The sequence below is a fragment of the Tenrec ecaudatus genome, chromosome 13 (assembly GCF_050624435.1).
Source record: "Tenrec ecaudatus isolate mTenEca1 chromosome 13, mTenEca1.hap1, whole genome shotgun sequence".
Classification (NCBI taxonomy): Eukaryota; Metazoa; Chordata; class Mammalia; order Afrosoricida; family Tenrecidae; genus Tenrec; species Tenrec ecaudatus.
Window position 1 is genome coordinate 65,823,532 of NC_134542.1, and position 25,028 is coordinate 65,848,559.

The 25,028-nt window shown below is 49.1% G+C and overlaps 1 protein-coding gene across 3 annotated transcripts in view; it reads right to left on the reverse strand.

Moving 5' to 3' along the window:
• RAPGEF4 (Rap guanine nucleotide exchange factor 4) overlaps positions 1-25,028 on the reverse strand; it is a 378,022-nt gene that overhangs the window by 31,233 nt on the left and 321,761 nt on the right. For all 3 annotated transcript variants that reach the window (XM_075529292.1, XM_075529293.1, XM_075529294.1), the window contains 7 exons: positions 23,599-23,677; positions 7,864-8,014; positions 6,464-6,552; positions 5,493-5,523; positions 5,228-5,306; positions 4,078-4,224; positions 2,516-2,613 (listed from right to left, as the gene is read on the reverse strand). In XM_075529292.1, the coding sequence (XP_075385407.1) occupies positions 2,516-2,613; positions 4,078-4,224; positions 5,228-5,306; positions 5,493-5,523; positions 6,464-6,552; positions 7,864-8,014; positions 23,599-23,677 (674 nt within the window). The remainder of the gene's footprint in view (positions 1-2,515; positions 2,614-4,077; positions 4,225-5,227; positions 5,307-5,492; positions 5,524-6,463; positions 6,553-7,863; positions 8,015-23,598; positions 23,678-25,028) is intronic.

The window sequence follows — 25,028 nt, forward strand, 5'->3', positions numbered from 1 at the left end:
TACTTCCCGCCCCTGCCTCCACTATCATGACCTCAATTCTACCTTACATATCTGGCTAGGCCAGGACATGTACACTGGTATAGACGAGAGTTTGAAACACAGGGAATCCAGGACAGCTAAACCCCTCAGGACCAATAATGAGAGTATCGATAGCAGGAGGGGAAGGGGAAGGTGGGAGGAGGACAGGGGAACGGATCACAATGACCTACATACATATAACCCCCTCCCAGGGGCACATACAACTGTAGAGTGGGTGAAGGGAGGCAGTGGTCGGTGTAAGACAAGAAAAAAAAAAAGATAAATTATCAAGGGTTCATGAGAAAGGGAGGGTGGAGGAGGGGAAAATGAGGAGCTGATACCAAGGGCTCAAGTAGAAAGAAAATGTTTTGAGAATGATGATGGCAACATATGTGCAAATGTGTTTGACACAATGGATGGACGTATGGATTGTGATAAGAACTGTAAGAGCCCCCAGTAAAATGATTTAAAAAAAGAAGAAGGAAATTCCTTTCCATTACTCAGGCCTTAAAATGGAAGGCCAAGCCTAGCAAACAGTAAGGACTTGTGAGGCTGCAGGATTGAAAAGTTAGTATCTGGCCCCCGGGGGAGCTGGATGGAGTCCACGGTCTATCCACATCACTTGGCATTTGGGCCAAGAACCAATTGGCAAGAGCAGCCCGAGGGCCCGTGTGGTAAACACATCACACAGCACCTTCAACAGAGCTACAGGTTTGCGGGCTCTGTGCCTCACGTTGGGGAAGGCGGCCCTCTCATGGACAGCAGTTCTGTCTTCTCTCCCGCTGGGGTGGACATCGCTCGATGGAAGGCAGTGAGCAGACTGCAAAGCACCCCTCAGTCCATTCTGACTCACTGGAAACGCACGGGGTTCCCAATGAGGCTGTCATCCACAGGAGCGACCATCAGCTCCTTTTCCTGCGGGACCACGAGGTGGGTTCCAATGGTCATCTGTCCCTTCTCACTCCAAACTCAAACACTGACCCCAGGGCTCCTCTGTGAATGCAACCGGTGAAAAGCATTCATGGCTGGGGCTGTGAGCAGCCCCGGGGCTAAGCGCACTGGTGGTGGAGGGGAAGCAAGAAGTCAGAGCTGAGATGGGCCAGGGCTTGCAAGAGACCCAACCGATACATTCGCTCAATTCTTTCCCAAGTGGATTCAAAATCTTGTAAATATCCAGGTCCCACGACCAAACCAAGCCCATGAACCCCAAACCCTTGAATGCACTGCCTTGGAGTAGATTCTGACTCATAGTGGCCCTCTAGAGCGGCGGTTCTCAACCTGTGGGTCACGACCCCTTGGGGGGGTGTCAAACGACCTTTTCACAGGGGTCGCCTGATTCATCACAGTAGCAAAATGACAGTAACAAAGTAACAATGAAAATAATATTATGCTTGGGCGGGGGTCACCACATGAGGAACTGTATGAAAGGGTCGCGGCATTAGGAAAGTTGAGAACCGCTGCTCTAGTTTCCAAGACTGCAAATCTTGACAGTAGCAGACGGTCTCGTCTTACTGCTGCCAGGCGGCCGGTAGCTTTGAACCTGTGACTTTGCAATGAGCAACCCAATGCCCAACCCACAGCACCACCGTCACTGGAGGGCACAGGGTGGCTCTCTCCAGATAGGTCACCGGAGATTGCTGTGCTGCGGACACAAACTCTGAACAGATCAAGGAGGGGAATCTTGATTGGCCGAGAAGGTCAGTTTAGGGAAAATGGAGCTGTATTCGTGTTTTACTTAGGGAGCTAAACTCTGCCCAAACCTGATGGGCTGTCCTCTAGCTCTCCTGTTGCACTTACCTTATAAAATCTGCCCTGTGGGTCTGAGAACATTCGTGTGTCCGCTGTCTAAACTGGCCCCATAGATACTCGGACAGCAAGCAGTCCCATGATCAATTTTATGAACCCTATCCCTTGCATACAAGGGGGCAGCTCCTAAATCACTGGCTCTAGGTTCGTTTTTTGATTTTTATTTCAGAAGGCTCTGTGTCACTGGGGGACAGGAGGGAGTGGAGGCTCAAAAAAGGGGACTGGGTTTTTAACCCTTCCTCAGCGGAGCAGCACCGGGGATCTGCAGGGCACAGCGTTTCCTCCTCTGGCCAGTGGTTTTGCCATTATGTGCGGCTACATCTCCCTTTGGAATCTGATGAGCAGCAGCATCTTGCTTTAAAAACAAGAGAAAGCCCAATTTCCTTCCTGGTCTCAGTATGCAGATTTGTAATATGCCTATGTAGATAGGGGCGGGGGAGGGACGTTCAAGGTGGTGAATTACAACCAGGGTTACTGAGAGCTGACTGATGTCCCGGCCGGTGCTACTGGCCTGATTCCAAAGCTCTGAGCATCACCCACCTCACTAGGGAGCACAGAAAGAAAAGGGAAAGGGGCGCTCAAGGGTTTGTTTGTGTTAGCCACCTGGTTCCCACTGAAGCTCCCGATACGTTTCTCTGATTGCGGAAAACCGCTTGGCGGAGGCAGCCCACACGTACACACACGTACGTACCAGCGAATCAAATTGCTCCCGTGGGCAAGCAAACAGGCGTCCATTAATGGTGAGCGTCGTAAATACCGAAACATCATTAGGCTTGAGCACCACCTTTTCTGTGAACATAAAAAGCAGGAGATTGCCCATTAAATGCGTCTGAGATTGGCTGCCCTGCCCTCCTCACACCTACAAATTGCCAGCTCGGTGGCTGGCGGGAGCCCTGGGAACTACGGCAGCAAGTACAGACGGAGGAGACCCACAGCGCAAGGACACCATGCTTACGGCACGCTGGCTGCCGTCAGGAATGACCAATGCCAACACCCGGATCAATTCACCCGGTGCTGGGCCGCCACTGTAGTCCCTTACAAAAAACTGGCCCTTGCTATTATAGCATCTCGATGCTTCTGGCCCGCACTTGGATCAGAAAGGTGCCTTTTAGCAAAGGGGTGTGGTCTCTGGAATTCCACATGACTTTCGGTGCAAAATGTATTATTATTTTCACTTACCCCTAATTTAAAAACAGATTTTTAAATGTGGCAAAATGTGGATCGCAAAAATGTCCCCATTTAGGTATGTTTCAGTGTAGGAGCCAGTAGGTTTGGGGTCACTGTTTGTTACACAACCACTACATCACGTGCCAGGTTCAATGCCAACTCCCGGTGTCAGGTTTGGAATTGGACTCCGGAGGGCTTCCAAGGGCAGGGAGTTCGTGAGTCAGTTGCCAAGTCTTTCTCCCGCGGCACTGCTGGTGGATTTGAACCTTTCAGTTAGCAGCCAAGCATGTGCCCCTCGGGCATCCCTACAGATACCACAAGGTCAAAGCTACTGCTACCAAGTTGATGCGGGTTCATGGCAACTCCGTGTGCTACCCAGTGGAGCAGTTCGTGAGGAGGGGGTTTCTTGGCTGTAGTGGCGGTGGAAGCAGATCACCAGGACTTTCTATGGCGAGCCCGGGGTTGGGTTCAAACCACCCTCATTTAGGTTTGTGTCACCCAACACTAAAACCAAACCCACTGCCTCAAGCGGACTTTGGCTGAGAGTGACCTACACCAGTTTTTCAAGGTTGTTAATCTTTATAGGAGCAGACAACCTTATCTCTCTCCAGAGAAGTGTCTGGTGGGCTCGAACCACTGACCTTGTTCCTAGTTGTTCAACATGGAACACATTATGTCACTATGGCTCCTTAAAAAAACACAAAAAAGCCTGAACTCACTGCCATGGAGTCGATGCTGACCCATTGTGACCCTACAGGACAGGGCAGAACTGCCTCTGTGAGTTTCTTAGACTGCAACTCTTTACTGGAGAAGAAAGCCCTGTCTTTCCCCCAAGCTGGTGGTTTTGAACTGCTGACCATGCAGATCACGGTGTCACCACTACACCACGATGGCTCTTGAGGCGACCTTCAATCCTTATGTAGCCCACGGCTTACCATACTGTCTCTGTCACTTGTGGGCGCACACACAGGAGACCAGCCCTTCCCTCTAGATCCGCTGGGTGGGTCCACTCTCCTTACTGGCCAGGTTTCCATTTAGGCAGGCCGCCCCATGTTGTAGAGACCCAATATGAACAAAGGCTGTTACCTCCTCCGGAGCTCATCTTGACCATGATCAGGCCTTCCCCAGAGCCCAGTTTGTCAGCAACTGCACCGATGATCTCCCTCACCGAGGCCCCAACCGGCACCCGGATGGTTGTGTAGGTGTGGTCCATGCAGTAGACCTTGAAGAGAACTATTGAGAAGGAAATGACAACGTTAATCTTGGGGGTCCATAAGAAAACCATAAACTACATACGAACGTCTAGACATTCCCACCCCCAGCCCTGCATCATCTGGCCCGATGCAGTCATTTGCAGACAAAGTAGATTTGGTTACAGATCTTACTGGAGGTGTTTATTTGCACACATGTTCCTGTGCCTGTCCCATTCTATGCCTTGATGAACTCAGCATTGGTCTAGGAATAGGTACCCACAGGCTTGTCATCCCCAGCCGCCAAACAAAACGTTCTCTGAAGAGCCCATCAAGGAGTCCTGGGAACAGCACTACGTGTGTCTTTTGGCCAATGTTCTGGATCTGTCCTTTCTCCAGCCTTCCTTTGTTACATCCCGCTTGTGCTGGGGGCAAGTGAGCAGAGGACAGGTACCCTGAACCTCGTCATGCACGGAAGCCAACACGAACAGCAGCGTGGCCGCCCGGGGCCCATTAAGGCAGGCTCAGTCCCGCTCATTTGCTTTGCTGTTTTGTAAACTTTGGCATCAGGCCACGTAGCACAGTGTTTAGTGCAGTAGGCTCATCTTTGAAGAAACCTATCCTGGGAGAGACCCGAGCTGTTGATGTGCTTGGCCCAAGTGGCACCTGGAAGTCGCGAAGTGCAGTTTGTGGCTCAGAATTTGTGGTTGGAAAGCTGCACCATCTTTACCATTATGCGCACTTTATGACTTGGCTGGACAGGTCATTCTTGGGCGAGATCTTAAACCACCGAGCCAATAATCGGCAGCATTTCCATGTCCTTCCCACCAGCTCTTCCCATCACAAACAGCGCATCCTTGACAACCAGACCCCGAGGTGACCCGTCCAGGCAAAGTGCCAGTGGGGGAGAGGCAGAGTCGGAGGTTTGGGATCAGCATGTGGGCACCAGGCACAGAGCTCGAGGACAGGGACAGAAGGAGCACCAACGGGAGTTCCCATGTGGGCTCAAATCATCGACAACCCACGAGTTGGAAAAGAGTTCGTACCTTCATCGGAGCCCCGGATGGGCTGGCGTTTCTGGGCTCTCTCGTCGCCTGTGTGGAACTGTCGCAAGAGAACCTTGTGCTGTAAGAAGAATCACAACAGGCACTGCCATCAGGGAGCATGAGCAACTCGCGAGAGCACCTCAGAGGCCACACACCCGAGAAGCAACCCGAGTCCCGGCAGAATGACCCTGTTATCTGTATTCACAATAAGTACATAGAGACTGCAGGTACAGGCAGTGGAAGGATCCGTACCCAAGTCACGTACCTTCTTTTGTGGCGCCTTCGCCTCTTCTAAGCTATGAGAAGCAGAGAGAGCACATTATTTAATGCACGAAACAAACCAAACTCGCTGCATCCAGTCGGTGCTGATGCGCAGTGGCCCTATGGGACGGGCCACACAGCCCCTGTGGGTTTTCAAGTCTGTCACTCTTCACAGGAGCAGAAAGCCTCATTTATCTTCCATGGAGCGGCTAGTGGTTTCCAACTGCTGACCTTGTGGACCGCAGCCCAACTTGTAACCACGATACCATCAGGGCTCCATTCCATACAGTGGGTGCTGTTACTTTAAATGGCTTCATTGGCAATGAAGTCCACGTCTATGTTAATCAAGGAAGTCACTTCAGAGAGCCATAGGAGCTCCTCCTTGTTTTAGAATTCAGAGACCAACTCAAGGACAGCCAGCCAGGAGCTTGGCCCTGGTCACTGCTTTTTTTTATGACAGAACGGATGTTCAGGGCCAGGCCTCCTCCTTTTCCAAGTCTGTCTGGTAGCTCATACGCCCTCCCTTATCTCACTCACAGTGCCCACGACAGCATCTGAGAGGAGGCAAATAAGACTTTCACCGTGAACTGCCTGGGCAGCAAAAAGTGAATCTTTCATAGAAGAAGTTGCTCTCCAACTCCCATGAAGGCCACTGACCATTTAATTACTGGAGGTACTGCTTTGCACCAAAGAGCCTGAACTGGTTGAGCTGGCGTGCCTGGAAGACGCTGCTTAGGCAGAATGAAGGCAGCAGAGCCTTGGCTCTTCTGCTCACCTGGCCTCCTGGCACCACCTATTCCCCAGTCCTGGCAGCCCAAACCAGAACGCCGTGTGGCTATCAAAAACCCATCTTTACCCTTTTCGTGGACAAAGGATTTTTTGTCTTTGTTGTTTACGGGTGGAAGTTTTCGTTAGGAAGCAGGCACTCACTGGATGCACATCGCCCCCGCCCCCCCGAGCCAAGCCCTTTCTTACATTTGCTTGACAATCTTCTCCAGCTCTGGCAGCTGTTCCTTGAGGGCAGCGATCATCCGGGCATCGTCTGATACAGACACATAAAACTCCTGGAATGGGCAAAGGTCACCGGCTTTTCGAAAGAACAGCAAAAGGTGCAGGCTTCTGCAAAGAGCCTAAAGAGGCATGGCCCCTGCTTCACCAGCTTCTCTAGGCCGTGGGCTCACGGACCAGAGGGGGATCAAGAAGAAATGAAAAAATGGCAGCCTGCTGATGCGCAGTGGTGCCAGTGAATGGCCCTTGGGAGGGGGCTTACGGGAGAGGCAACGGCATGTCGATACTGGCTTTGGGCTCTCATAGCCGACCCTCTTAGAGGACTTCTTCCCCCTTCATTTTATTTGTTTGTTTCAGGGACATTTTGGTATTTACTTCAAATATGACTTTCACATTTATTCTTCACATCATATTTGCTGTGGGTTGTGGTTAACTACTGGTGGCAAATGCAGGCTTGGTCCTCAGTGCCGTAGCCTGGATCCGTACTGAGTTTGGGCCGCCCCCTCAGGTCTCCTTGCGGGCCTGCGGGCATCAGTCCCTGCCAGCCCGCAGCAGCAATGGGGTTAAGTGGCTTGGCTCAGGAACTGTGCTCTCCACAGCAGGACAAGAGCTGGGGCACTGCCAGCTAAACCATCACTCTGCAAAATGACCTGCCAATCGCTCCTCTACTCAGCAGGTGACGGCCATGCATCAACTTAAGAACCCAAGTGACTATTCAACGGGTCCCGTGTACATTTCCAAAATATACCATCATTCTGCATCTTTAGGGGACTCTCATAGCCCTTCCTTCAGGACCACCTCATGGGCCTCTACTTTCTGTTCTGGAAAACCCTCCTGAAAGTGATCTCTCCGCACCCCTCAAGAACGCCTACCATCAGAGCCAGGGATCCCACTTCCAGGTACGCAACTAAGGGGCGAGCTTCCTCGTGAGACTGTTCATCATTCTCAGAGGTCAACACTGGAAACGATGAGAACACCCAACACGAGGGAACCAACAAATACAACCATGGCCTCGCTGGCCGTCTGGAAGTCTTATTCCAAAGCTGAACTCCCAGGGGGAAATCAAAGGTCCGCTCTGCAGTTGGGTGAAGGGTTCAGCTCGCACAATGGCGAGCAAGTGCAGTGTGATTACGACGGGGCGGAAGGGCACGGAGGGAAGGAGACCAGATGCGAAGACATTAGAGCGCATCCTCCGCTATGGAATTAGAGGAGCAGGATAATTGCGACGTTTCTATGGACTTCTGTTAACGGACTTCCCGGTGAGTGGCGATGCTAGCCAACACCAGTGTTTGCAATGAGGTTTCTCCAAGGGAGCAGGTCCGCCTCTTGGTAGGTCCCCCTGATATCAGAGAGATGAGTCCACGTACCTCCAGGAAAGCCATGGCCACGTCATCCTCCTGTAGCAGGTCCCCGTGCACGGCGGCCCACTGGCGGACCAGGCGGATGACCCGCCTCTTGTTGTTGAGGGCATAGTCCGTTTTCTCCTGCTCGGTTCCTTGGGAAGGCTGGGCGTGGTAAGTGCCGAGGAGTCAAGGAAGACGCTTGGCCATTTCAAACGCATTTCACTACGCTGCTTGCAAAGCCAGAGAATGGCAGAGCCCCGTTTCAGGAAGCCAGTCTCTGACACCAGGGGACTGAGTTCCTCAGCGAGGTCTCACGTGGCCAGGCCCGCACGCATGCAAATCCTTGTTGGAGATGGCACTGGCTGCCACCAGCTCAACTTAGAATTGCGTGGAGACGGCCTGCTGTGACCTCTCACCAGCTCCCTTCCGGCTTCCAGCCCCTTCCCTGCCCACCCTCCCTGGTGCTGCAGCTCCAGTGTGGCAGCGCTTCCAGCTGCTGCTCATCTCTGGGTGCCGCACCCACCGCCTCTTACAGGCCTGTCACCCTGCTCATGTCTCGGCAAGCTCCTATTGAACTTCAGTTAAAGCCTTCAGGCAGACATCAAGTTTCTCCCAAGACCAGGACTGGTATGAAGAGAACTTGAGTGGGGCATTGGGGCCAAAGGTCGATGGATTCCTAAAGTAATAGGAAGAACGAATTGCTCATGCCACCAACTGTGGTAGTTAGGGATTATGGCAACTGGACACTCCTGGCTAGGAGCCGAGTCAACCCTGTCAATCAAGATGCAGCCTGATGACACCTCCTTGATGTCATGAGTCCTTTGTATGAGTGAGGGATTCTGGGAACTGCCCCTCTCTCGGCCTCTCCCACTTCCTGCCTGCTGGAGCTCTGCCTGCCTTGAGGGGGACCCTGTGTGGGCTGCCCATCCCTGAGAGCTGTGAGTGCCCTGCCATAGTCCCACCAACTTTGGATCCATGCAACTCTGTACCCACTGGCCCGTGACCCTCCTGCTTCCTGCGTCACCAGCATGATGCTGCACGAATCTGAAGAGGGACTGAGGGACTGGCACTGCACTTAGGGACTTCAATTGGACGGAGATGGGGTGCTTTCTTGGTATATCATTGTTTCTTGAGATCAAGCTCTTTCGTGTACATAGATGGGTGTCACTGGATTTGTTTCTCTGGTTGAGGGCCTAAGACACATGTTTTATATCCTTTAGTTAATTACCGAAGCCACCAACTCTTGGGACCCGGAATGATTTTCTTTTTATTGACTCTGAACAGTCTAGAAATTTTAGTAGTTCAGTCACACAGCAGATGCTACCGAGCGCCTGCTGTGTGTCAGGTAATCAGTCTTGGCCCAGCTTTGAAGAAGAGCTGGAAAAGATGAAGGGCATTAAAGACATCCTTCTACTTAATCTGCTTCACTAGTATCTCCAACACAACAACTACGAGGGTGCCACAGGACCGGGCAGTGTTTCGTTCTGTTGTCACAGCATCGCTATGAGTGGGAACGGATTTGATGGCAAACAACAACAATGACGATAGCTCTTAGAGAAAAACAAACATTCCCCTATGCAGTACAGTAGGGAAAACACAGTCGGTGATCCTGAAATATTTTGGATTCAACATAACGTCCCTCTTTCAGTGATTTCAAGTAGCTCCTGTTATAAAGAACTTATACCACAACCTACAATGTAACTTATAACCTGTACACGAAGGACTTCATTTATACTCAACTTTACGGCTGTGAAACAAAAAAGACTAGTCCTCTTTCTGTAAAGCAGAACTGGCTGCTTACTGTGACGGCCGGCACCACGTACCAGGAACTGCAGAGTTGGTGTCGGACCCACGACATGATTCCAACTTGCTTTCTTCCTGTAACACAGATCTACCTGCCTCCCAGGTGTCTGCAAGACTGCCCTGCCCATGTCCTGCCACAGTGGACCCGGGATGCTGAAAAACTGGCCCTCAGCAGGGCTGGGCTTGAGAGCGAGCCCAGGACAGCCTCCTTGCCAGGGGGACTATAAATCACCGCCATCGAAGTAAATGACAAAGCCTTCGAGCAGAGGTTTATGCATGCAAATGGGTTGCAAAATGGTTTTCATCAATTGAGCACAGGATTCATAAAAAAGAAAATTGCTCAACCCATCTTGCCACAATTCTTTCTGAGCTTATAATAAAAAATAAGGGAAGAAAGATCACTTGAGATAAAAATGATTTCTTTTCAGATTAACCCTTTGGTCTCTCGCACATATGCATCCATCATTCAGATTTGCTTTCCAAAGACTCCCAGCTCTGGGCACGATGCTTGGCAGCTGCTTCGTATGCCCCTGCAGCACCGTCAGGCAAGCGCACACTTACTAAGGCCCACTGCCTGCCATCCGTCCCGGTTCCCAGCCACCCTGTCTGACCAAGTAGAACTGCTCCAGAGGGTGCCTGAGCCCAGAACCTTGCTGGGAGCAGAGTGCCACATCTCTGTCTTGCTAAGTGGCTGACGAGTTTAACCCTCTGACCTTGTGGTTAGCAGCCCAGCGCTTAACCCACCGAGCCACCAAGGATCCTTATCAGGCACATAACCCAAAACAAATGAACAAAAACACCCTACTACTCCATCGCCCATCACTGATTCTGATTCATAGGAACCCCACAAAGGGTTTCCAAGGTTGTACATTTTCAGGGGAGCAGAAAGCCCCAGCGTTCTCCCACAGAGGCTGGTAGTTTCAAACTGCTGATTTAGCGGCTCGCAGCCCAAGGCATAACCACTGCACCACCAGGCCCTGACACAGAGGATCGAGTAATGGAAATACACAAATTGTGACTGATCGAGTAACGACGGGTTCTCATAAAGGACTGAGTTCTAGTCCTTTTGCAGACATGACTTCAGAGCAGGCGCGTAGCCTCTGTGGATCTGCCCCTTTCCTCGCCTGGGAAATACAGAGGGGACGAAGCCATCTGCAAACCCTCTCTTGGCTCACTCACTGCCGTTCAGTCAGTTCGGACTCAACGTGACTCTACAGGGCAGGGCCGAACTGCCTCTGTGCGTTTCTGAGACTCTTCACAGGCGGAGAAAGCACTCTCTCCAGAGTGGCTCGTGGCTTGGAGGATCACAGCCCATCAGGTAACCACTAAGCCACACTCACAAACAAAGCAATGGGGCTGGTGAGGTCTGTATGGAATCTGTCCATCTGAGGTGTTTAAAGCCCCTTACTTGTGGCACCCACTCTCTGACTCCCCTGGGGGCCACATGCCAGGTCCTCTCCTGTATGTGGCCTAGGCTTCTTCCTTTTGTCCACTTCTCCAGAGCTAAGCCGTGGTGTCCTGAAGTTTGAGTAACACAGGCTCAGTGACTGCCTTTCAAATAACCCCGTGCTGAGAAAAATGTGCAGAGTTAACTTTCGATCCCATTTCACCTATTTCAAAAGAATGTCACTTTGTGCCCCTGAGCTACTACATAAACTAGGAAATTAGACAGTTTTTCACTCAAATATGGTAATATAATGTAGAGGAAATGTGAGTTTTTACAGATGAGGCTCTCTGCTGTCCTAAAGATTCCCAGCCTCGGAATCCTAGCAGGCCCCTGTGAGTCAGAATTGGCTCGATGGCAGTGAGTCTGGTTTGGTGTTGAGATAGTATTTGCAGCAGTGAACTCAGCCTAAATCTAAGAACAGGAAGGCCAATGTGCTAACATGATTTTTAAGAAGTTGGTGGTATTTTCAAAGAAAATATACCCAAGTGCTTCATAACACTTTGGGTAAATATATCATTCAATTCTGTTCACCAAATCTTAAGAGACCATGTTGAGTCAAGTACTATGCTAGGCACTGCTGGGCTAATGGGCATAGTCCTGACCCAATGGAAATATTATACTGATAAGTGTTTGTGTTGAGAGAGAGGGTGAGAGAGATTCCTTCTCATTTGTTCATGACTGGAATGGTTGGTTTGGAATATCAGGTGAGGTATGCTCACATGAGCTACAAACCTGAGGAGAATTTACTTACAGATGAGATGAATGAGGTCCACAGAGAAGTCTGTCGAAAGTTTTCAATGAGTAAATGGCAGGACCTATTCTACTTTCACTCCTCTCCGTCCCATCCTTTAGACAGTCAACAACAACAATCTTCACTACCTTCAAGCCTATTCTCACAACAGGACAGGGGAGAACTGCCCCTGTGGGTTTCTAAGACTGTAACTCTTTCCAGAAACAGAAAGCCTCTTCTTTCTTCTGAGGAGCGGCTGGTGGTTTCGAACTGCTGGGCTTGCAGGTATCGGCCCCACTTGTCACCACTATGCCACCTGGGCTCTAGATGTTCCCAGGGAGTGGCTGGTGGGCTTGAACTGCTGGCCTTGTGGTCACTACTCTGTTGGCCCCTAGGTCATAAAATCAGGAGCTGCGGGAGCCCTTTGATCTTCTCATTCAACTCTGCCAGGGGAGGAAACTGAGGCCGGACAAGGGTAAGTCATTTCCCCAAACTGACCAGTGGACTCGTGGGGACTCGAACTCAGTTTTCTTACCTCCTTCCTTTATGTTCTATCTGTATGTCTCTGCTGGTGTGTTTGGCTTGATGTTAAAATTAAATCTCCCGCCCCCTCCCCCAACATGTATAAGGTAGCAGAACCCGATGATTTAGGAGTGTGCTGGATAACGGGGGAAGACCACCCGAGTTGTGAAATGGGCCCACAGAAGGTCCACGGGGCAGACAAAGCACGTGCTGATCAACAAGCGTGCCCTGCTGTAGCATGAGAAGCTAGTGGCCAGGGAGCTGTTTACTAGCCAAAGCAGATTCTCTCTTCTGCAGGGTTAACCCATCCTCTCTTGGTTTAGAAAGGGTGCAGGGTAGCAACGATGAAACATATAACTTTCCTCTATTTATTAAATGCTTCCTCCCCCCCACTATCATGATCCCAATTCTACCTTACAAATCTGGCTAGACCAGAGGATGTACATTGGTACAGATAGCAACTGGAAACACAGGGAATCCAGGACAGATGACTCCTTCAGGACCAGTGGTGAGAGTGGCGATGCCTGGAGGGTGGAGGGAATGGGGGGTAGAAAGGGGGAACTGATTACAAGAATCTACGTATAGCCTCCTCCCTGGGGGCGGGACAGCAGAGAAGAAGGCGAGGGGAAACATCGGACAGTGTAACATGACAAAATAATAATTGATGGATGATGAAGGGTTCATAAGTTAGGGGGGAGTGGGGAGGGAGGGGGGAAATGAGCAGCCGATATTAAGGGCTCAAGTAGAAGGCAAATGTTTTGAGAAAGATGTTGGCAAAAAACGTACATATGTTCTTAACACAACAGATGTATGTATGGATTGTGATAAGAATTGTATGAGCCCCAATAAAATGATTAAAAACAAACAAACAATAAACCATTTGAGATTAAAAAAAAAAAGCAGTGGCTCAGCCCTACAGTCCAACCCTGGTAAATCCCACTGGCTGTTCAAATTCTAATTGGCGGCTCCTCTAGACTGACCACCAGGAAGCCTGGCCGTGGGCTTCTTAGAGGTAGGAGCCTGGTCTTCTAGCAAAGGATTGAGCACATCAAACATCAGATGCCGCAACTGTCTGTTGATCAACTGGTGTGCTTAAAGCAATTTGTCCTTCAGTTGGAAGGCTGTACGCAACACAAGGTTACAAACTCCCCTCCACCACCACCTCCCCAAATATCAGGCAGACCAAGTCTGCATAGATGCCCCCACATCTAGAACATCTTTTACACAGAATCTCTCCATGAACTGGGTGGGCATTTAATTCGATGGACTACAAACTCCCAGGGTGACTGGGTCTGCAGTGACTGGGACCAGTTCCTTTGGTCCCAGGTAGGCGACCTGCAGACAGGTGGGGTCTGCTGGCAGTGAGGCACTTGGGCTGAGAGGCAGAAGAGCTGAAGGCCACCATGCAGGGTACACTCTCCCACCCTGCCAACAGCTGGCTTAATATTCCATTGAGTCATTTTCCTCATGCCGGCTCTGCCGTTCAAACACTGTAATTATTTCATATATTTTTACCTAGTTATTATCTTACTCACCACAGGCACCTGTAATTTTTCTGAATTTTTTTTACTGCTCATTTACTTATTCTTAATTCAGCTAATAATGGTTCCATGTATTAAAATTATCATGGGGAAAGTAAGTGAAAACCTCCCAGGATGTCGAGGTAGCAGATTCATTACAGCTTACAACAGGGAATAAAATATTATGTATACTTTTTGCAGTAAGTACATGCTAATTATGCAGCTATTTATAAAACACTTATCAACATTCAAACTGATACTCTTCAATGTTGTTGTTCTTTCAAACCCTGCTTTGCATACACGATCTAAGCTGGCAGCTGAAAACAAACTTGGGGGTCATCCCCCACTGACTAGACAGGGATGGTGCATAGTCCCTTCATGACGTCACCAGTTTCTTTGGGTGGTACAATAATAGCAGCCATACTCATAGGAAGCTCAAAGGTTTATAATGTAGTCTCACGTGTAACCTTATTTGATCCTCACGACAATTTGATGAGGGGGGCAGGGCAGGAATAACCCAAACAACACCCACTGCCATTGAGCCGACGCTCACAGAGACCCTATCCAGTGTTTCTGAGACTGTCAATCGTCACAGGAGCAGAGTCTCATCGTCCTCCCTGCAGAGCAGCTGGTGGGTTTGAACCTCCAACCTTGAAGGTAGCAGCCCAGTGTCTAGTCCATGGGGCCACTAGGGCTCCTTCTAAAACTCACACCCAACTCACTCCATCGAGTCGATGCCGACTCCTAGTGACTGTACAAGGCAGGATAGAACTGCTCCTGTGAGCTTCTGAGACTGTAACTGTTAACGAGATAGAAAGCCTCTTGCTTCTCCTGCAGAGCATCTGGTGGTTTCGAACAGCCAACCTTGCAGTTAGCAGCGCAACCGCACATCACTGGGGCTTCTAGAAGGGCTCCTAAGGGCACACATAAACCAAAAATCAAGCCCACTGTGATCAAGCTGATTCTGACTCACTGTGACCCTATACAAGGTCTCCATGGTTGTACGTCTTTACAAGAGCAGAGAGCCTCATCTTTCTCCTGAGGAACAGTTGGTGATTTTGAACCACTGACCTTGCAGTCAGCAGCCCAATGCCTAATCTGTATGATCACCAAGGGGTGCCTTAATAAACTCATAAGATGAAGGCTTTAAACACAGGTGTCCTGACTTCAAGAGCCCCTATGGCATAGTGGTTATGCTTTGGGCTGTCCAACCCCAAGGTCAGCAGTACAAAACTACCAGCCAGCTGTACAGGAGAAAGACCAGGCTTTCTACTCCAGTAAAGAGTTGCTGTCTCAGTACTCCATCAATGCAAGAACGCTTTATTCTATTAACTTGAATTCCATGATATTCATCTTCCTGACACAATCGCTGAAGACAAAGTAGGTACATAGGCAAATGTGATGAAGAAAACTGGTGGTGCCCGGCTCTCAAAAGATATAGTGTCTGGGGTCTTAAGGCTTGAAGATAAACAAGCAGCCATCTAGCTCAGAAGCAACAAAGCCTACATGGAAGAAGCACACCAGCCCGTGTGATCACGAGGTGTCGAAGGGATCAGGTATCAGGCATCAAAGAACCAAAAATCATATTGTGAATGAGGGGGAGTGCGGAGTAGAGACCCAAAGCCCATCTGTAGGTAACTGGACATCCCCTTACAGAAGGGTAGAGGGGAGGAAACGAGCCAGTAAGGGTACAGTATAGCAACAATGAAACATACAACTTTCCTCTAGTTCTTTAATGCTTCCTCCCCACCACTATCATGGTCCTAATTCTACTTTATAAATCCGGCTAGACCAGACCATGTACACTAGTGCAGATAACAGCTGGAAACACAGGGAATCCAGGACAGATACACCCCACAGGACCAATAACGTGAGTAGCGATACCAGGAGGGGAAGGGGTAGGTGAGGGAGCAAAGGGAAACTGATTACAAGGATCTACATATGTTTATGTAGATGTATGTATATGTATATATGTATATGTAGATGTATGTATATGTATATATGTATATGTATATGTAGATGTATGTATATGTATATGTTTATGTAGATGTATGTATATGTATATATGTATATGTTTATGTAGATGTATGTATATGTATATGTTTATGTATATGTATGTATATGTATATATGTATATGTTTATGTAGATGTATGTATATGTATATATGTATATGTTTATGAAGATGTATGTATATGTATATATGTATATGCTTATGTAGATGTATGTATATATGTATATGTTTATGTAGATGTATGTATATGTATATATGTATATGTATATATATGTATATGTATGTATGTATATGTATATGTCCCTGGGGGTGGACAACAGAAAAGTGGGTGAAGGGAGACATTGGACAGTGTAAGACATGAAAAAAAATTTATAAATTATCAAGGGTTGATGAGGGAGGGAGGGCAAAAAAAATGAGGAGCTGATACCAAGGGCTCAGTAGAAAGCAAATGTTTTGAGAATGATGATGGCAACAAATGTACAAATGTGCTTGACATAGTGGATGGATGTATGGATTGTGATAAGAATTGTATGAGCCCCCAATAAAATGATTAAAAAAAAGAGAGTTGCTGTCTCAGAAACTCACGGGGGAAGTTCCATCCTGTCCTGGGGGGTCTCTATGAATGAGAATCGACTCCGTGGCAGCGAGTTTGGTGTGGTTTTCGCCCCGATGTCAGAGTTCTGGCTTTCTCTGTGACACCCTGAGGTCTCCTTACTGTCTTGCTCCCTTTGTCTGAGTATCGGGCCACCCTGAGCACAGGCTCGAGTCCTTGCCTGGTGAAGTTTTCTTTTGAATGCAAATCCTGGAACCAGGCTACCTCGGGTCAAATCCTCGCTTCCCCAATTCACAGACCATGCGACTGCATTAAAACAAAAACAATTCACCTCCACTGAGTTCGTGCCGACCCATAGAAGGCCGACAAGATGGAACAGAATTGCTCCTTTGGGTTTCCAAGACTTTGCAGGATCGGCCAGCTTCATCTTTCTCCCATAGAGCAGCGGATGAGTTCAAACCACCGACCTTGTGGTCAGCGTTCAATGGGAGTCCCACTAAGCCCCTCTGGATCCGGTGTGACTCTAGGTGAGTCGAGGGATCATTGAAAGCTTTGGTTTCCTCCCCAGCAAACTTTGTCGGATTGCTGTCAAAGAGTCAGTGGGAATCCTAGAGAAAACGCGTAGCATGGAATCTGAGATGCATGAGGAGGAACTTCAAAAAGTTCATGGAAGCAAAGAATGAAAAAGTAATGGAAAATTCTCCACAAACTTTTTGAAGGCCCCGTGTCTTAAGTGCTCAGTTCATCTTAGCTGAGGGTTGCCATTGGTGCAAACAGTCACCATGCTTGGCTGCCAATGGAAAGTTTGAGTCCATCTGGAAGCAACTCGGAAGAAAGGCCTGGCAAGCTGCTTGTGAACCATCAGCCATTGAAATCCACGCGAGCACAGCTCTACCTGCACACATGAGCCCACCACGAGTCGGAGATGATGTGACAGTACTGCTGCTCACTCTCAGCTGTCCTTTCCTTACTGCTCCTCCCCGAGAAGCCATTTAAACATCTTTTCCACGGACGGTTCTAGAATTTTCATAAGATCCTCCTCTGGAAATCGTTCAAAAGAACTTCAATGGGCGGCTTCAGAACTTTCATAAGATTTTGGCCTTTCTGAGCTAAATTCTGGGACACTATGTACTCTGAGACCACAAGATCCCTGGGCGTATTGTTAATGTCTTCACGTGTTTCCCCCTTTCTTGCTTAGAATCGTCTCCTCCCACGGATTTCCCCGGTGACTGGTTTATAGGAGCCTCGAGTGCTTTGCACGTCTCCCTCTGGCCTCAAGCCGGGGGCTGGTACTCAGAGCCCCGCAGCCCGGAGTGCAGGCCGCCCTTGCTAGCTATACCATGAGGCAGGGTGGGCCTGGAGCACGCCACACTCACTTGCTTTACTGGAAGACTGGAGCTTAAAGAAAGCACTCACTGCGTCATTTGCTTAGTCTAGTGCTGGGCATACAGCAGATGGAGATTCAGTGTTAGCATCATGATTGCCCAACCCGTCGAACCACCACTCTCCACAAACTCTGACTCATAGCAACCCCACAGGCAGGGTGGAACTTTACAGAAGTAGAAAGCCTCATCTTTCTCCTGCTGAGTAGCTGGTGGTTTTGAACGGCTAACCGGATGGTTAGCAGCCCAAAGAATAACCATTAAGCCTCCTAGGATACTTGTTGAACCTCAGTCTGTATCCATTAGCTTGCGCCCAGTGACTGTCTAAGTAACAGAAGAACTAATCTAGCAAAGCACACACTTGAAAGATATTTAATAGTCTCCTGCAGTAAAATATCTAAAAGGAGACGGTTTCAAGTCTGGTGTCGGCTAGCTCTACAGCGATGAAACGGGCGCTGTTTATCTGTGTGCTGCCTCATGGTGTCCAGATAGCTGCCCCCAACAGTCTTCAATCAGGGTGAAGAGGTCTGGGCCAACGGTCAGTCACGAGCCTCTGTCTTTGAATGCAGGGAGCAGCAGACTTCTTCCTCAGGGTAAAATTCAAGATGTGAGCAGGGAGGCCTGGGCAGTGGATAGCCAGAGCGGGTCGGACACTGGCTCAGGAGGAAGGTCCTAGAGGTGCCCTTCTGTTCCTCTGTCGCTGCTGCATTTTGGGGGGGGGGCGGGGGGGGGAGCTGGGCCAGGGGAGGAGCGCTAGAGGGAGGAGTGTTTACCACAGGACACAGAAGTATTTCAATAGTTTAACACTCTGACATGTTTACAGCCGCTCTAGCACACCCACTCATTCACCCAAGACAACAACGAGGGGGTGGGGTAGCCATAAGGGCTTTGGCCCAACCAGGACTCATGCCAACAAATGTCCACCTCCTGAACGAATATCGCTGACATGATGTGGAAAAGAAAAGAAGAAACAGCACACTTCGTAGAGTTCCCGTGAGGCTGCGGAAACGTCCTTAAAAGACTCTGCCGACCATCTGAGAACGGTCGGTCTATTCCAAAGAGCACATAGCATGTTCGTGCCATCAAGCCAGGCCTGCTTTCTTGGGGGATGAAAGAGCCGCCCTAGCAGCATATTGGAAGAAGCACACAGCTCTGGTGGTGACATATGGTTCAAACATTTCTAGAACTAAAAGGGGACAAACAAGGTACAAGTCGGCTATAATATAACGCAGGCTGAAAGTTTTCTTGCCAAAATCAAAGGGCCTTCGTGAAAACTTGGTTTCATTCTAGAGAATTGAACCCTGAACCCTGGTGGCTTAATGGGTGTCTATTGACCTGTTAACCACAAGATCTTCGTTACGAAACCACCAGTTACCATCTCGGAAGGCCACAGGGGCAGTCCTAGGCTGTCCTGTAGGGTCGCTATGAGTCAGAATGGATCTGATTGCAGAGAGAGAGAGTGTGAGAGAGCGAGAGAGAGATTTCACCAGTTGTTCACCTACAGGGCAATCACATTCTGATGGATGTTCGACTCTCAGAGAAGCCGGGGCAGCTGATAACGAGAGCATCCTCTGTGCGCATTCACATTCACCGCGGTGTGAAAGATCCCTGTTGTCTCACCAAGGCAGAGGTGGTGGGGACCCAGGGCCACTTCAGCTGGACAGTGAGTAAAAATCTGTACTCTATTTGTTTCTTTCTAATTCCAGAAAAGAGTACTTTCCATGTCCCCGCATGAAAGAGAAGCATCCGTGTGGAATATTAAAGCCAAAAGAAAATGAAGATGCCAACGGAGAACATTTGGGTAAAAGAACGGCCAGATTTAGATGTCTGTACATTTAAATATAGGTTCCTGATCACGTAGGAGGTTTTCAGCTGCAGCCCCAATCTGTCTGAGGCAACAAAGACCTGTCATGTGTCATATTAATGGACACAGGAGACAATCTATTGGGGGGTACTCTTCAGGACTGGGCCACTTGCTAAAGATGTCTGCAATCCCTTACCCTCACCCCGCCCCCAACTTCCCATCCATTTCAGCTCCATCCTAGGTTTGCTCCCTTCAACACTGTATGATGGTTGTCTCTTGTGTTTGGGGCTACAGGTTTCTTGTCATCTCTGTTGAAAGTTTCTGCCCATTTTGGGGTCCCAAGGACCTAGTCTAGCACCGTGAGAGCCAATCACTCTTTTGACAAGATCTCTATGTTTAGATATCAGGAGCCCTGGTGGCTTACTGCTTATTCATGGGGCTGCAAACGGCAAGGCTAGCAATTCAAAACCACAGCTGCTTTATGAGAGAAAGATGGGGCTTTCAACTGGGGTAGAGTCACAGTCTTAGGACTGAGCGCACAGGGGCAGATCTCCCTGTCCTACAGGGACATCCAGTCGGCATCGACTGGAGGGCAGTGAGTTTGGGATATGTACAGAGAGGCGTTGGTGTTGCACTGGTTAAGCATCGGTTTGCTAATTGCCGAGTTGGCAGTTCAAACCTACTAAATGGGAAGACTGTAAAGATTTAGAGTCTCAGAAACCCACGATGGAAGTTGTTGTCTTCTGTGCGATGTAGTCATCAGGGGTTGGACTCGGCTCGATGACAGTGGGTTGTCTGGTTTACAGACACAGAAAAAAGACTAGAAGGATATACATCACTATGTTAGTAAGAGTGACATGTGGGAGGGGGTAGGGTTAAAGGTGGTCTTGGGGGAGGGGAGTGGTTGGCTTATTGTTTTGAGTTTTTAAAGAAAAGATGAAAGATGTTTAAATGCATATTTTAAAAAGATTATCAAAGCAAGAAAGAAAAAGTATAGAAAGTTAAGAAATATGATGTCTAAAACTCGTTACAAAGCACTTGTATTCACAGGTCAAATCTGCCCCAGTATATCCATCGACTAGAAAGCCTCTCTCATTAGCACATAAAAGGCCCGAGACAGGAATGTTAAACGTTAAACAGAGTTCTACCATCGTTCTCCAAGCTGAAGGCCAAATTGGAGGAGACACGCAACGTGATTAAGTGCAGAAAGAGGTGTCTGTGGCTCAGGGGTCATATCTCCTTTGTACTCATAATTACCTTTCTCTGAGAAAATCATACTTTTTCATTATCCTAGTTTATTGATTTGGAAGAAGAGCAGGGCAGATCCTGCCTTCCTCCTAGGGTTGCTATGGAAAGCCATAGACACTGACTCCTGGGAAAACTCTCAGCCAAGCAACCCATGAGCAGAACGTGGCTAAGTATTTGACTATCTGCACGTGCCCTGTAAGGTGGTGCGGCGGGTTAATTGTTGGGCTGGTAAGTGCAAGGTTGGCAGTTCAAACCCACCAAGCACTCCTCAGGAGAAACAAGGATTAACTCTATGGCAGCGGACAGTGGGATCTCTCTTGCGAAAAATGTGGAGGCGAAACCACTAGTGTGGTTTTACATTCTATTTCCATGTTTCCCCTTAAAATTAAGGCTTGTGTGCGCGTGGCCTTAGGCAGTTTATGTAGACCTGCACTGCCCTGCCCATCATGTTTGTCCACTTGGGCTGGTTTTCTCTACGAAGCTGTCCAGAGAAGTGCTTTGCCTGCTTTGGTCAAGGTGTGGCCAGTGGCCTAGACGAGGCCAGCCAGACCCTCCTTCCCCAAAGATGTGACTGTTGAGTGTCATGCAGCAAGGGTCCAGGTGTGGGGACTCAATCAGCCCCCACTGTAGAGTCATTTTTTAGTTCCTGTCCCTGAAACCATTTCTCAGGTCTGTAAGAGTCCCTTCACTTCTGTAAGTTTCCCCATACCCTTCAGATGGATTCCTGCTCTCTTCTACTCGGTCACGGCGACGTACATTACTTACAACTAGATTACACCCCGGGCTGCTGACTGCAAGGCCGGCAGTTTGAATCACCAGCCGCTCCTCAGGAGAATGACCAGGCTTCTACTGACTTGGAAGCCCACCGGTGTGGTTCACCTCTGTCCTAAAGGGTTGCTAGGAGCCAGCAGTGTGGAGAACTGAACAACTAGATTATATCAAGATCCTACGGAACCTCTCGGGGCTGGGGGTGGTGTTAGCCCCCCTGAGAAGACCGTGGCTTCCTGGGAAAAGAATGAGGAATTCTGTCATCGGCCTCCTGATTCTATCGTTCGTTTTCCGGCCTTCCGCCTGCTCTTCACAACAGCATTCCCCTCCTTGGGCAGAGGGAGAGCAAATTAATACTTGTGTACAACAAACACCTGGGCTTGTCAAATAGGAAGTGTTTGGGGCTCTCGGTTGTAACCATGATGCAACTGGGCCCGCTTGACTCCCTGACTCATCTTTTGAGTTTTGTTTTCCTTCGGCTTTATCAACATGCTGTTGTAAAAAAAGAGTAAGTCTAACCTCCACCGTGGTTTCTCCTTCCGGCACTTCTCCCAGGTCTAACGGTGATTACCATGTATGGAGTGAAACGAACCCAGTGGTGTCTCGAATGTGTTAATTTTACTGGGGAAACACTGACGCTGAGCCAGAGAGACTCTATAATATATGTAAGTCTCATTAAGCTGTCATTACTTGGAAAGAGAGTTTCCAGGCAAGTAAACACCCAAATTTCACTCCTGCAGCTCCCGCTGAACAACGCACTCAACTGAACCTCCTCTCCTCGCACATTCTGTTGACTTCACAGAGAATTATGGACGCACAGGAAAATGAGTCAGGTAGGGCGGTTATCACTCTGAAAAAGGAAAACATGCCCACATTGATTGGATTGCTCGGGGGAAGAAAGAGCCATTCTCCTTCAGCGTCTTTAATGGCTCAAGAGCCACAGTGTTTCGGGGAGGATCTACATTTCTTGCTGCTGCCACATATGACAATAAGGTGAAGTTGGAAAATGCCCTTTTCCCAGCCATCCAGAGCGGAGAAGGTATAACTCGTTTGTGATATTCACGTCTCTCATTCAATTTACATTTTCTGAAAGATCTCAGTGCTGGGCACTCTCTATGGTCTATATGGGTCAGTTTGAGACACGATGAAAGCAGGCTCGGTGTTCACGCTGCCTAGAGGAACTGCCGACAGTCTCCAGCTTTGCCTCTTGCCCTTGGAGTCCCTGGGGGATGCACACACACGACACACAGCTGCTAAGCAACCAAGCATTTAGAAGTGCCTGTCTACCCAGAGGCCCCTGGGAAGAACAGCCAGCCATGGGAAACCCAGCGGAGTGTCTATCATTCCACCCTGATGCATAGGGGTCTCCCTGAGCCTGAGCTGACCTCATGACAGTCCGTTCTCTAAATGTCAGTATAAAAATCGTCAAACAGAACAACGAAACACATCCTGGTATCGAGAGGAGAGGGTGCAAGATTGTGGCCTCCACCAGAACAGTCGGCATCTCTCCTAGGAGTTTGCAACCAGCCTCACGCAGCTCACAGCCAGAACACAAGCAGATCCTGCCCATCCCCCAGGCATCCCTCGGACTGTGGTCCATGTCAGTGCCCAGGTTAGGAAAAGCGTGCTCCCTGAAACCACATGCACATCTGCTCCATCACAGTCTCTAGCCCCTCCCAGACAAGGCAATCCTACTCACCAACCTGTTGTCTGCCTGAGGGAACCGGGTTCCTGTTTCTCTACACGGGTTAACCAGGAGGAAATCCTTAGGAGCACCCTAGCAGGCCTGTGCTGGGCATGCTGGAGCCTGCTGGGGAAACCTGCTGGTGTTCCCGAGTCTGGCAGCAGTGGACAGCACAACTCTGCTTAGACCACGACTTACCTTCAGAGGTGACACGAGCTCAGGACCACATTTGGCTCTCAAGGGGGTGTCTTCACGGGAAGCATGACTTTTCATTAAAAAAGGATATTGGGCCACCAGGCCTGGGCAAAGCTGGGTGTTTGGCATAAAAACACAGTGCATCATAACGAAGTCATTTAAAACCGATTCTGGAGGAGAGAAGAAAAGCAAACCAAACAGGAAATTAGGTTCTTGTAGGAATGCAAGAGTGTCTATTTGCCTGTTTTGGGCTAATGGTTCTGATGAGTTGGCCTGGGTGTCATGATCTCACCAGGCACAGAGCACCTCTTGTAAAACTCACTTACTTGGGGCAATGGATAGAAGTGTAGCATCTTACACAGAGGCAGCCAGTGACACTAGTCACTTTAACTACAAAGAACTTTTCAAATAACGATTCCATGTGGGGCAATACCATGTACGCAGAAGTAAGATCATATCCCTTCTTTGTTGACTTCCTAAGGGGCGATGAAATTCTAGGAGGCGGGGATGAAACAGAGAATTGATGAGGAAAAGAAACGCCCTGCCACCAAGTCAATTCAGACTCACAGCAACCCCAACAGGGTTCCAGAGGCTGTAAAGCTTCATGGGAAGAGGCCGCCTCATCTTTCTCCAGAGGAGCCTCAAGTGAACTTGAACTGGCAACCTTGCAATTAGTAATCCAACACTTACCCAACAGTCACCAGGCCCCTGGAAGAAAAGAACTGCCAAGCCCCTGCCCCAAACAAAATGAAACAACAGCAAAGGCTATGAGCTGCAAATGGACCAAACACTTCCCAAGAGATGGAATGATGCAGGCCCTATTTTAAATAACCATATATACCCGAGTATAAGTCGACCTGAACATCAGCCAAGGCACCTGATTTTACCACAAAAACTGCATTAAAAATGTGCTGAAAAACTCAGCTTCTGCACGAGCACATGTGATATTTTGTTGGCAGGTAAGCAGGGGGACGGCCATGGGAATAAGGCAAGTCCTATAGACACACCACATTGGCTTCATCATGGAATCTGGTGCCTTTCCCTCACTGAAATGACAATGCTCTCCCCAGCCAACTCAGATGGGAAACAGCATACAGGCAGACCTGACAGCCTTCGGGGTACAGCCAGGGACACCTGGAAGCCACAACCCTACGGAAATGTTCATTCCAACACCGAACTATGTGAACTGAGATGGGATTTCCCAAATCCAGGTCTGTAAGTAATTTCTACTAATGGTTTCATCATTGCACTTAGATCATTATAAGTGATGGACTGTGATTCAGAGCTTCCCCATGACGCAGGGTTGCCCATCACACCGAGCCCAGAAGCAGCAGAGAAACCACGAGAGCGAAGCTGTAGGGACTTCGGCTTGCCTGAGTGAGACGTCCAGGCTCTCGTGCGTTAGTTCTTCACGTCCTCTGAGAGTGAGGGGGTGGGGGTGGGACAGTGCTACCTCGTCAACAGAAGGCCTGGCCAACTAGCCAGCACTCGCATTTTGGCATGGCTTTATGTTCTCTACTA